We start from the raw sequence: 13,362 nt of genomic DNA on the forward strand, positions 1-13,362 counted from the left end.
ATAAGCACACGATACGGACCTGCTTGTCTTGATTTTACTGAGTGGTAACTCGATCTGCTGCCAGTGAAAATCCTAACTCTGCTCTGGTATGGATAGGGTAATAGCCCCGGGTGCTTTATAAGTTTATTTTAGGTAATAGAGACGCTTGTTTTGTTACAGCCTGTTCCGCCCTCCTCTCCCTCTCTCTCGCTCTCCCTCCACAATTTCACCTACACTCAAATTCCTTGCTCCTTGAAAGTTGGTGACTGGAAGGAGAAAAAAGGGATTTGAGGAGTAACGCGACGCGCATGCGCCATCTGAAGGTTTTGCGCTGCGCATCCATGCTGCAGTGTGCTAGTTTGTGAGAGGAGGCGACTGAAGCAGGTGAGAGGGAGAGAGAAAGAAAAAGGGCAGAGAGAGGGAGGGATAGTCGGTGATACTTTTCTGCACTTCAACACACACAGGCACACACATTCGGTGTGGGAGGACGACAGACTCGGAGCCTGAGCAAAAGCCGCTGTTGTTCACACGCTGTGCTCTTTTCCTCCCCCTGGCACCGTGCGCGCTCGCCAAGCCGCACTGTTTGGAGATAGTCCGCGCGGAAAGTTTTTTGGAGCATACTGTCTGGAGCCGATTAATTGTGGCATCTGTTTGGTTTTTTTTCTTCTTTTTCTGCGAGGCGGATGACTTACTTTTTTGCATGTGAGGACTTTTAAGTCGAGCTGAGGAATTGTCAAAGTGGTGTTTTGCACAGAATGGAAGGTAAATTGACAAGTCGTTTGTGGCGAGGATCACCGTGTGGATCTTTCTGCAGGTAAAACGCGCTATGACCTGAGCGTGTGAGCGGCTGGATTTAACGCACAGAAAACAAGGTTGTCCATGTTTTTGCTTTGACATAGTCTAGCTATAATCTGGGACAGTTTTTTACTTGGATAGGGACTATAAAAGTAGGCCGCTTTCAATTAGAAGAGAATCGACAATCCGACGTTTCCGCCAGTTGACACTTTGGGCTGCCGTAGATGGTTTTATTTGTTAATTCTTACCGCAAAGTCACGCACTGATTCGTTAAAGTAACTGATCATATCCTTACACTGTCTTTGGACATTTTATACATCCCGCTGCTTCCTACGAGCCCTCTAAACTGTTTGGCGCACGGAGCGCATTCACTGATTTTTCACCAAAATACCAAACCTGAAGAACTCTGAGCTTTTTAGCGTCTCCTCTGTCCTCAAACCCCAGCCAAGCACTTACCAAGAAATCCGGATAAAACGACGAGACTTGTCTTCACCGCAGAGGAAAGGGAAATCTTAAATCCACCTGGCCTGCTGAAGGATTATTGGTTTGATATCGTCTGCAGAAAGTGGATTACAACTTCTAACGGGCTGTGCTCCCTGGTGAGTAACCTCCAGGTCTCCTGGTTCACTCACTTTTCCACGCAGCCGCAGTTTATCTTAAAGAGTGGAAAAATGCGTGTTTCAGTGGGACCTCTCTGGACTAGTGCTTGGATGTGCACAAAAGTTCTTGACAGATGTGATGTGTGAAACATGCTTTCCCCCTCACTGCAGTGACTGTGACCTATATGCCAGGATCCTCTTGGATAAATTATGAATTCAGCCAAAAAATCACCATAAATTATTTGTGTGAAAATGCATAGAAATAGCCTGCTTTCTGTTTCCATTGTTAACGGTCCCTATTAACAGCCAGGCAACTTTCTTTGTGCTGCTTCTCCTCGTCAAATCCTTGTACCTGGCTCCCTCTCCTGGTTTTTTTAAACAACAGGACACACAAGGAAAGAGTGGCATCATTTTTGCGCAATTAAATGCGGGTAATATTTCACTCATTAGTCAGTAAATTACAGTGCCATGCAGCTTGGGAAAAGGGGACATTTGTTTTATTAAATTGCACTATGAATTACATTTTTCCTTCACAGCTATACCCCCCAAAAAAAGCTGAATTCATTGTCACCATGCATTTTAACCAGAGGCTTAAAGATGCAGGCTATACTGTGAATAAAGTGGTTTAAAAATATCATTAAAAGTTGTCATAATTGACACCCCTAATGATTTCCCCTCCACATTTCCACAATACCTTGTTGCTAAGATTATTCCAATTTAATTATATTTGATTGCAATAATACTCTAGATGGCCAAATGTCCCAGCCAGAGAAAACCAAAACTGAAAAAAAGACTCAGGCATACATCTGAGCAAAAGGTGAAATAATTCAAGAAGGTTTTTCCTTATTAAAAAATTAGCTTTTTCTTTCTCTAACTCTCATGTTTAATGTAAATCGGTTGAGTCCCATATGGGCCTTAAAAAAGCCTCTGAAATGATTCATTGCAGCAGCAGCGACCGATGTTTTATCATCCTGACGACGGTATTCTAATTGCTCTTTTCCTGAAATTTGCCCAATTTGATGCCATTTTTACCGACAGAAATCTGCGAGGTAGTCGTCAATCACCCACTGAAGTCCCACTGAATATTTCACTCGGGTCAAATCGTTTGCAGGGGTCACGGAGCGCAGGATTAGCGAGGATGCCAAGTGCAGGAATGTATAGCCTATTTGAGTTTTAAAAACCAATAATGAAGTTATATGTGGCGTTGAATAGCTGCAGCTCCGACTTCACAAATTACTTAATGTTAATTAAAAAAAAATAAAAGCCTCTTGTCGTTGTCTCTTACAACGAATAATACTGTTCTCCACTCTGATTGGCTGAGAGTCTGTTGTGAAATGTCAGATAATTGCAGGCACCTGTGGCTCCGTGACAGTAAATTTAAATCTGACTGTGCAGAATGCAAGATGTGTGTCACCCCAGCTGCTGATGAACTCTACTGCTTGGCGCAAAAACATATTTAATTGCAGAATGTAATTATGCGTAAATTAAAATCCATATTTCAAACCCGCCTCCTGGCGCGCAGAGCAGCTCCAATTAGCTGCTTTAAAATCAGTGTAAACCCGCCGCCCTGTGCGGATTATTGCTTTAATTTATGTGGAAGAACTGCGAGGAACATAACATAACCTCTCCAACTATTACTGCAGCAGCACTCAAACTGAAAGCACATGCTGGCATGTGTGCGTGCGTGCGCGCGCGCGCGTGCTGGGTGAGTGATGGTGAACTTGGCCTTGTGTTTAATGAGTATTAGGCAGGGCCCAGGTCTCCACGACTCAACCCTGGAAAATAACGCAGCGTGACAAATTAGAGCTGCTCTGAGTCCCAAAATTCACACACGGCCCAACTGGAAGGCTGGCACATCGGTTAAACTCGCAAACGCAGGGATAATTATTTTAACTTATTTTCTGCCTACATAGCAGCCAAACTATATCAACAAAGACACGCCGTTGCCTGCAGATAATTGACTTTTTATTTTTTCCTTTTTAATTCCTTGTAGTTTTTGTTAGGCAAAAAGGCTGCACAGTATAACCAGGCCAAGGCCATCATCCGCTGACGTGGCTTCTCTCTGTCCGATCCACGGTCAATTAATAAATATGAAAATTAATTTCCATATAATTATAAACCGGCTATTTGTCAAATTAATTATTTAACAGCTAAATGTATCACAGCTCCAGAGGAAAAAACGATTTAAAAATCAAATCTTTTTCCACGTTTTGTGTTAATATTCCTGACAAATCTCATTAAAATGTTTTTTAATTAACAAATACATTTTATTATTATTTTCAAGGGATTTTTCCTAAGTACAAAACTGAGCAAAATGAAACCTTGTCACCAGGAGCAAATTCACTCAGGCCTGCCACAGACTGAAAATGAACCAGTGTAGATAAAAAAATGTATATATTTTTAAAGTAAAAATGCGATCATAATCCTTGGTTAAAATTAAAGCATTTTTAGTTTTTAGTAAATATGTAGGCACAAATGGATTTAAAATGAGGCGCACACACTGTCAGTCTGTCTGATGAGGCCTGTCTCTCTCTCTCTGTCTGTCCATCTGTCTGTCTGTGTCGTCATGTGTCTCCTTCTGACTAAAGTAAACCGTCAGGAATGTGTCTAGCTGGAGTTTCATGGTCATTGTGTCTTCCCCGGCTGCACGTCTATCAGTCTTATGTGAATCACACTCAGACCTGCTGCCAAATGACTGCTCTGCTGTGCTGATGGCCTCGGGGCTCTCATCACACACACACACACACACACACACACACACACACACACACATACACGCACACAAGCACGGTGCTGTCTGCATGCAAAAAGGAGAGTTTAGATATGCAGGCAGCTGAAAGAATTCTTCCTGCATTCCCTTCATACATTTTGACATCACAGCTATCAGTCTTTCTCTGTGTTACGCACAATAAAAGTTGTGTCAGGCAAACATCCAGACAGACAGACAGGCAGACTGACAAGCATCCTTTTTCCTCTCTCCTCCCACAGATCGTCGGCAGTATGAACCTGGGGTTGGGATGTGTGCGTCGGCCGGTTTGCTGGCCGTTTGGCAGCCTGTTGGACTCCAGACACTGTGTCTTTGCCCTCACGCTCCTCACACTCCTCATGCAGGTGGTGGTGGGGGCCAACTCATGGTGGTATGCATTCATTTTCCCTCCACACGAGTGTGTCTTAAATGTGTGTGCGGTGCGTTTACTGGTGTTATGGTCAGCGGAGATTGTCAGCTTTCAAAAAGAATTTTTTTTTCCTCTTTACACTCATAGATGAGTCACATTTGTGAGTGGAGCAGCAGAGTTTTAAAAAAAGACATTAAAAAAGCCACAGATTAAGGGTAATATTGATTTTTTTTTTGTTAGTGTTTATATTTGTCTTTTACTTAGTTTCAGAGTCAATTTCAGGCCTGTGTGTGAGAGTGTGTGTGCGTGTTTGCTCAGTAAGCCTCCTCAGCTTCAGTTGCACCACATATGAAGTAACACAACATGCTGACTGTAGCACATTAGCTTTTCAGGAAGGACCTTTTTTCTCCCTTATTTTCTTTCTTCGCATATTGCCAAACCAAAATTATGAATATTATAGAAAACATAGAATGCTGTGGTTTATGAGTTGGCGTCCAAATATGTGCAAACATGAACACCGTGTGTGACTCTGTGTGTGTGTGTGTGTGTGTGCGTGCGTGTGCGTGCGTGCAGACACACATCCTGCTGCTATTAGAAAAGTCTATATTTGAGCATGCTGCACTTAAACACACAGAGTGCTCCTGATAGGGGGAAAATACTGTTTACGAGTCACCGTAGAGGCACTACTTAAAGCAAATCACAACTCTTTACATCCTGTGGCTGTTTCTGTGTTTTTGTCTAATTGTGCACTTGTGTATAATTGTGTATCCCAACATAAGTGCTTGTAGAAGAACATGGGGCATTTACAGTAAACCGACACTTTGTGTGTAAGATTTTTCCTTGGTTCAAATGAGCAGATCAAAGCCAGTGGTGACATCAAGCGGTGATGGCCTAATTATATGAAAATAACAATTTAAACATTTAAACTGAAGAGGATATCTACAGATAAACATTTTAATGGGCTCAGCTCAGTAGGCGACTACGTTTAAGTTTAAATAATGAGTTGAATTTACCAGCTGAGGGCTCGCACATTTACCAGAGACCCTATGGAAGCTGAGTTCGGGGCCCAAACTGTGTGTGTCTTCCAGTTTCCTATTTGAGAGGACACACAGGTGTGAATGATTTAGAGTGTCGAAGCGGTGGGCCTGCTGACTGCGAGTGTGTGTGTGTGAGAGACACTGCGTCAGCCTGCATGTCTGTGTATGTTAATTTTTTTTCTTTCCATGTGTTTATGTGTGTATGTATATGTTGTGTGTATTCAGTCTGCGCTCCCTCGCTGCCGACTTCCCCCAGTCGATCAGGTTACACTGGGGGCTAATTGTCTTTCTCTTAGGGCTCAGGGATGGGCTGCTCTAATTGTCCTGTGGCCTGGAACCAGATGCTCATACTAGTGTTCCTCTCTCTCTCTCTGTCTCTACTTCTCTCTCTTCTAATTCTAATTTTACTTATTTTTTTCTCTCTCTTACACAACATTGAACGAAACTGCTAAATGAAATGATCAGATTTTTCCTATGTGATACTGTGAAAAAAGGTATGCAAGTTTCACTGCGAGTTATCCACATGGTGCGCTGAGTTGGTGCGAGGAACCATGAAATGCACTTAAGCGTAAAAGTCAAAAACTTATTTTTTTTTTAAATTGGCGTAGTGTGTTTTTAGTTATTTAAATGCTATGCTTTAAAGCAGTGCCTCCAAACCTGGGGCTGGGACTCAGGACCACTCCGAGGGGTCACAAGATAAAGCTGAGGGATTTGCTCGCTTTTAAACAGCGTAATAAAGCAAAAACACATTTATGAACACAAATTAAATAAGGTTTATTTTCAAAATGAAACCAACAGAGTGGGGGGGGCATCATTCTTAGATATAATATGCAACCTGTGATGAGGGGTCACAAACAGACACTGCTCAGGTTTTAAAGAATTACAAGTAAAAAAAGTGGCAATCTCTGTTTTAAGACACTAAACACATAAAAACCAGCATGTTAGTGTCAGATTTGCTCTTTGTTTTGTCCTTTTTATTTTATGCACTCTTTATTTTACTCTATCTTCTCCTTTGACTTTAAATTTTCCTCATCATTCTCTCCCTGACTCCCCTCTGTTGTATGTTTTTTGGCCCGAAACAGCACACGACTTGTAGTCAAGTGTCTTTAAGAGACCTCATTCCACTAATTATCACAGCTTCACCCATGAGAGGGAAAAACAAATCAAGTGAAATGAGCTGTTGATTTTTAATTTGACCTGAAAACATTCATACATTTGTGTCATAATGCCAAATGAGTAAAAACAACTGCACTATGTGCCCCCCCCCCCCCCCCCCCCGTCCAGGTCTCTGGCCATGAACCCTTTACTGATCCCAGAGGCCTACATCATCGGTGCCCAGCCTCTGTGCAGCCAGCTGGTGGGCCTGTCGCCGGGCCAGAAGAAGCTGTGCCAGCTTTACCAGGACCACATGCAGTACATCGGTGAAGGTGCCAAGACCGGCATCAGAGAGTGCCAGTACCAGTTCAGACATCGGCGCTGGAACTGCAGCACGGTGGACAACTCCTCTGTTTTCGGAAGGGTCATGCAAATCGGTAAGAAATGTGGCAAAGGATGTATTTTTTATTTTTTTCACAGTATATTCTTAGAAACATTTACATGAACACACAGGAGTTGTGTGTTCATAAATACCAACGTGTACACTGTGCATATTCGCCGCTGCTGTGTCTCTCCTTTCTTCATTCTCCCTCTCTCTGATTCACTGACCCTCTTTGTGTGTTTGTGAAAGTGTGTGTGTGTGTGTGTGTGAAATGTATGGGGCTGTTGATTCTCAGCAGCTGTGTGGAGGGAATAGTTGGTGGGTGAGGTTGCTGGATAAATCACATGTGGCTTTGGCCTGCTAAACCAGCTCCCGACATGGAGCAGGAGGGAGGCAGAGAATCTGCTTTTCCCCTGATGAATGGGAGACAATCTAATCTAGTTTTACACACATACACACACACACACGCACACACACGCACACACACTGTGGAGCTGGACTGTAGCTGCCCTGTATTTACAAGTAATGGGAGTGGAGTGAGTGTATGCACCAATATATCACCTTGTCAGAGATTAAACTGTCTGTCTCTGTGTGTGTATGTGTGTGTGCACGTACACGCCGCATGCTCGGATCTCTTATAGAAAGTTCAAGAGCTTTACAATCCTCTCTTAGTGATTCCCACTCTTGGATCCTATCATTTAACATGGTTTGTTTTAGTTTTCTTTGGATGGGAGCCCTCACCTCAGGGGCTAATGTAAAGGTGGTTTACCGTTTATTGATCATAACTCTCAAGCTGAATTACAATGAATCTGCGTGATGTCGGTGTTGTGATCGCAGCAGAGTTACAGCAGGCTTAACGGAATTGAGGCAAATGTCAGCGCTTGTGTTGCTTACATTTTGGAAATCTTTCAAATTCCTCTAAAGTAACGCATGCAGACGGGTTGGCATTTTGTTCACGTTGGCACTCTTTAAAGGGTCAGTTCGCCCAAAATTCTTTAAAAGAAAAAACAAGAAACACATTTCTCACTTATGCACGCATTTGTCTACATTATGAGAGATCCATTTCTGTGATTTTTGCTCTCACTCTGATGCAATTAATGGAATAAATAGTGGATGGAATTTCGTTTGTGGTGTTCACAGCTATAAAAATAACCTTTTAATGCGCTCAACAGCAACTTGCGTTTCCAGTAATAATGTTCCCATTACTCTGGATGATCCACAGAACACACTGTCAACAGTTTTCTCGACGACTATTTTTAGTTAGAAAGTAGTTCCACCAAAAATGGATCATACAGAGGTTTGCAGATGATCCTGAGTAACCAGGGCAGTGTTTTCGGAAAGCAAATATTTTAAATGTAATGTTGTGAGCACCAAAAACTAAATTTTTCTTTTTTTGTATTTAGTTTTTAACAGTATTTTTTTTTTTAAATTTGGGTGAACCAGCCCTTTAATTCGCTGTACTTGCGAGCATACCCTGCATAATGCATGCGTCTGTGTTTTTACGCTACTCTTGGTGATTCTGCCTGTCTCTGTCTCTGTCTCTGGCGCTGCTGACTCCCTCTCCACAGATCAGTCTTCATAGAAACCTCATCAGCAGCCGTTCTCCCATTCCTCTTCTCCCTCCCCAACATTGCTCCCATCTCAGCCCACTCCGGGCCAAGTAAACATGTCCTCCCCTCTCAGGCTGTCTATCTGAAAGCTTGTCTTTCTGTCCGTCCGTCTGCTGGCGGAGGACACTGCTGGTGATTTAAAGCTGAGCTCCAGGGGGTGCTGGCGTGGTTGCGTTCAGACCCTCTCCCCTGCCTGGCTTGGCTCGCTGCAGGGTGGGGTACAGGAGAAGGGAGGCAGCAGTGTGGGAGATGACAGTTTGTCTGTCCACAGGTCCACTATTAGGCCAATATCCTTGGGCTGGATTAAAACTTGTATTAGACTAATAAATCCTCCGCTCTCTCTGATCACCTGTGCTCCTGCCAGAGTTTCCCACCGGAACACTTTCCAAAACGCTTTCTTTGTTCATCTTTTTTTCTTTTCGCCTTTTGTGATATTAGCTGCATGCGTGTCTCCTTTTCCACTTTGCTTGCTTTTTTTTCTTGAATGTCTTTTTCTTGACTTATCTCTTTAGTCGTATTTTCTTTCTCCTCCCTCATCTCCCGCTCTCTGTCCATCTGTTATTGTCATTATAGCACGCTCTCTAAAGGTTTGGCCCAGCAGGTATATGAGCTGTGCATTTTTATTTTGTAGCAGCCCCTGTCTTTAGTGTCAACACGCAGCCTCGTAGTTTGGTCGGCTGTTTCTTCTTTAAGTCGCTTATCTCCTCATCTCGATTTTCTCCCCTAGTCCATGGCTTTGCACAGAGGTAGTAATGGATTGGTGAGAGCAAAAAAAAACTGCTTATGTGTATTTTTTTTTTTTTTTTGAACTCCCTACCTCTTGTCTCTATTGAGGAAATGTTGAGGGAGTTAATGAGCAATGGCTCCAGGAGCAGTCAGACATGACAGATAAAGCAAAAGAACTGATGTCACTTTGAATTTGGGTGAAATGGCCGCTTCTTGTTAAGGAGCATCCCTGTCACTGGAGGGCGCTCTCTCTCTCTGGCTGAAGCCCAATAACAGCAAACCAGATTCCACCGTTCAACATGTTGGTGATGAGGAGCCTGCAGCACTTGGCTGAAGTGCACTGTAATCTTAAATGTATGGTCAATGCTGTCATATGACATGACATTTCCTAACACTGCACTAAGTCTTAAAGCAGAATGACAGTGACACACTGAATATAAAATAAATATACAACCAAAAAGGGAAGCGGCGAACGGTTGTGCCAAATGATAAATGTTCCTCATTTACTCTCTTTCTCATTGTGTCAAATGTGACATGATGTTCCTGTTTGTGTGTCTGCAGGCAGCAGAGAAACAGCATTCACTTATGCCATCAGCGCAGCTGGGGTGGTGAATGCGGTGAGCCGTGCCTGCAGAGAGGGGGAGCTCTCCAGCTGTGGGTGCAGCCGTGCGGCTCGCCCCAAAGACCTGCCGCGAGACTGGCTGTGGGGCGGCTGCGGAGACAACCTCAACTACGGCTACAGGTTCTCCAAGGAGTTCGTGGACGCACGCGAGAGGGAAAAGAGCTACGCCAAAGGCACATATGAGAGCGCCAGGCTGCTGATGAATCTTCACAATAACGAGGCTGGAAGGAGGGTAAGTCACCGGAGTTATACGCGCACACAGATCTTAAGATGTCATCAGATAAGAGGGAAGCAGGGGGATATAAACTGCAGGGCCTAGAATGAGACCAACCAGTGATAGAAAGAGCAGGAGGAGTTGGAAGTGAGACAATCCAGGTCAATCAGATAGGTCTCCGCTGATCATCTGTGTAACAGCTCTGTCAGCTCTCCCCTCCTGAGGCTTTGATCTGTGGGGAGATGGAGTCATTGGAGGCAGCTCTGGGGTTTCTTTTCCTTTCCAAACATCTTGAAACCACCTCAAAGGAAACGTAATGCCAGATATCTGTTGCCAGGCTGTTCTCTTTCAAGTAGGACAAATGAGTGGACAACGTTTTATTCTATGCACTATTGGAGACATGGACAGGATCATTCGGCCCTTTATGGCGAAGTGATGCCTTATGAGCTCATGAGCAGCACATTGTGCAAATATTTATGCAGACAGGTCAAATAAGAAATATGAAGCATGTGTCACTTGGACTGCAGTTTGTCACATAAGAATAAATGTTTTTGCAAGTTCTTCATCTGGTTATTAATCCAGTTATTTCATCTCTCTCCCCCGTCTCCCCACCCTCAGACGGTGTCAGACCTTGCCAACGTGTCCTGCAAGTGCCACGGGGTATCAGGCTCCTGCAGCCTGAAGACCTGCTGGCTGCAGCTGGCTGACTTCCGCAAGGTGGGCGATGCGCTGAAGGAAAAGTATGACAGCGCTGCTTCCATGAAGCTCAACTCGCGTGGAAAGCTGGTACAGATGCACAGCAAGTTCAACGCTCCCACGAGCCACGACCTGGTGTACATCGAGCCCAGTCCAGACTACTGCCTGAAGAACACAAGCACGGGCTCCCTGGGCACTGTGGGGCGCCTTTGCAACAAGACGTCGGAGGGCATGGATGGGTGTGAGCTGATGTGCTGCGGCCGCGGTTATGACCAGTACAAGGCCCAGATAGTGGAGCGCTGCCACTGCAAGTTCCACTGGTGCTGCTACGTCAAGTGCAAGCGCTGCACCAAAATCGTAGACCAATTCGTCTGCAAGTGAGAAGCGGAGTGTTGCCTATGTGTGTTTGCTTGCAGATGATGGGCATACATCTGTGTGTATTCGTGAGCAGAGGAGCAAAGGAGCTGAACACAGAGAGAGAATGGAAGAAAGAAACTATATAAATTATATTTATAGAGTTAAACAATTATGCCATTGCAAAAAGACTGACTTTTTTTTTTTTTCAAAAAAAAAAAAAATCTTATGTCTTCAGAAACTGAGAGTATCGTGAAATATTTATTTTAAGATTGTTGTGTTTTATTTTGGCCCAGTCATCACCAGCCAATTTTAACCCATTCAAGTGCCTAAAACGGGCTGGAAATCTTCCCCCCACCCAACCCCCGTCCTTTTTTATTATCAGAAAATGTCATGTTTCTTGTCAGATGGGTCACACTGATCGAGAAATTGGACTGCGCTTCCAATTTCCTAAGAAGAGTAGTGTTTTGTATTTTGTGGCATAGTTGAATAAGAGGTCCTAGTTTGTTGTTTGAGAGTGATTGTGTCGAGAAGAGAACGCCTGTGTGCCATAGTCGTGTATGGATGTGTTTTCATGGGCCCAGTCCCAAACCAGCCTTCACATCCTAACCGGAGTCTACTTGTCCCCTCTCACCACACGTAGAGTAAGGAACACTGTCGGTTCATGCAAGTCCTTGGAATACAATGGGTACAAAAAGAGGGCTGTTTTGGGGATTGGGCCATTTATTAAGCTGTCCCAGAAGCCTTAGAGTTCCCCAGGTGCTGCAACAAGCCCTCCACCATTATGCACTTTGATACAGAGGCTTAAACCTGTCTGTGCGTGTCTGTTCAGCTGTTTTTTTTACTACAGTGCATCAGCAAATATATCAATATTATAGCCTACATTCTTTTCCATATTAATTCAGATTATCCATTTAACATTATTCTACAATACTTAATATGGTTTGAATATATATGGGCAATGTTGTGGTTACAGTGGTGAAATATTCCATGTTCTGTGTATATAGTATGTCTATCCAACCAATCAGTAAACTGTATTTATTTCCTTTAACCAGATCCTCCTCTAAGCTTTAAACAGAAAGGCATCTCCAATATAGATCAACATAGTCATCCTCAAGCATCCTCAAGCTTTGAAGTCACCTTTTAAAAATTTACTTTCTCACTAATGCGGCTCTTCACTGTTTTTTGTTTTTTTTTTGTAAAGGGAAATGCACCTTATTGTTTCGACACAAATTGTTCCTTCTCACTCATGTTCAGCTTTACTGTTAGACACATATATACGTCACAGATGTTCAGATTTTTATCGTCACCACAGATTTCCAGTACCACTCAGTTAAACCGCTCACTATCCCTGTGATGATTCTCAATAGACAGACTATTTCCTACCAATCCAAACATGTATATTTATAAGCTTCTCCATGAATTTGAGGTTTGTTAATGTGTTATAGCTGATATTTTGTTACTTTTTACAAATTGGCTCAATGCTCTACTTTGTTTCAATAAATATCAAATGTAAAACCAGCAGAGGAGTATACTCTTAGCGTTTGTCCAAGTCTTGTTTGTCTGTGCCAAGTTTTTTTTTTTTTTTCAAATCCCTTGACATAAACCATTTCCTTTCTACATTTATATTACCAAATAACATTCTCTACTTGAAGGACCAGTGTGTAGGATTTAGGGGGATATATTGGCATAAATGGAATATAAAATTACAAGTATATTTTCTTTAGTGTATAATAATCTGAAAATAAGAATAATTGTGTTTTTGTTATCTTAGAATGAGCCCTTTATATTACATCAAGAGTGGGTTCTTGTGATGTTTCTACAATGCCCCAGAGCAGTGACGGACTTAGGATGTTTGAAGGGCGGGGGCAAAAAGGAAAAAAGGGCACCTACTGCATGACATGGGGACAAGAGGGCAGCCAAAAGGGCACATCCGCACGTTTTCATCATTCAAGAGGGCAGCTGATAGGGCACATCCTCTCATTTTCGCCACTCAAGAGGGCACTTTTGCACAGCATTTTCGACTGAGGTGGTTGAAAACTGACTAAAAAACACTGACTTCATAACGGACCTGACACATTTTTGTGTTTTTGCGTTGGCCACCACGGTTTGAAGCCTGCAACAAGCAGCGTCGGAA

The 13,362-nt window shown here is 43.2% G+C and overlaps 1 protein-coding gene across 1 annotated transcript; it reads left to right on the forward strand.

Annotated features, from left to right (window-relative positions):
- The first annotated feature begins 316 nt into the window (after window positions 1-316).
- wnt5a (wingless-type MMTV integration site family, member 5a) lies at window positions 317-12,746 on the forward strand. The gene is made up of 5 exons (XM_033629567.2): window positions 317-1,373; window positions 4,362-4,510; window positions 6,811-7,058; window positions 9,901-10,193; window positions 10,794-12,746. The coding sequence occupies exons 2-5, from the start codon at window positions 4,374-4,376 to the stop codon at window positions 11,250-11,252; spliced, it is 1,137 nt and encodes a 378-aa protein (XP_033485458.1). The 5' UTR covers window positions 317-1,373; window positions 4,362-4,373; the 3' UTR covers window positions 11,253-12,746.
- The last annotated feature ends 616 nt before the right edge of the window (window positions 12,747-13,362 follow it).

The sequence above is a fragment of the Epinephelus lanceolatus genome, chromosome 8 (genome assembly GCF_041903045.1).
Source record: "Epinephelus lanceolatus isolate andai-2023 chromosome 8, ASM4190304v1, whole genome shotgun sequence".
In the NCBI taxonomy this organism is placed as follows: domain Eukaryota; kingdom Metazoa; phylum Chordata; class Actinopteri; order Perciformes; family Serranidae; genus Epinephelus; species Epinephelus lanceolatus.

Bases quoted from the DNA above. Each gene is read 5' to 3' on its own strand.
- wnt5a (XM_033629567.2), top strand. From the start codon at position 4,374: ATGAACCTGGGGTTGGGATGTGTGCGTCGGCCGGTTTGCTGGCCGTTT. The intron at 7,059-9,900 runs GTAAGAAATGTG...GTGTGTCTGCAG, and splicing joins CGGAAGGGTCATGCAAATCG to GCAGCAGAGAAACAGCATTC. The intron at 10,194-10,793 runs GTAAGTCACCGG...CCCCACCCTCAG, and splicing joins ATAACGAGGCTGGAAGGAGG to ACGGTGTCAGACCTTGCCAA.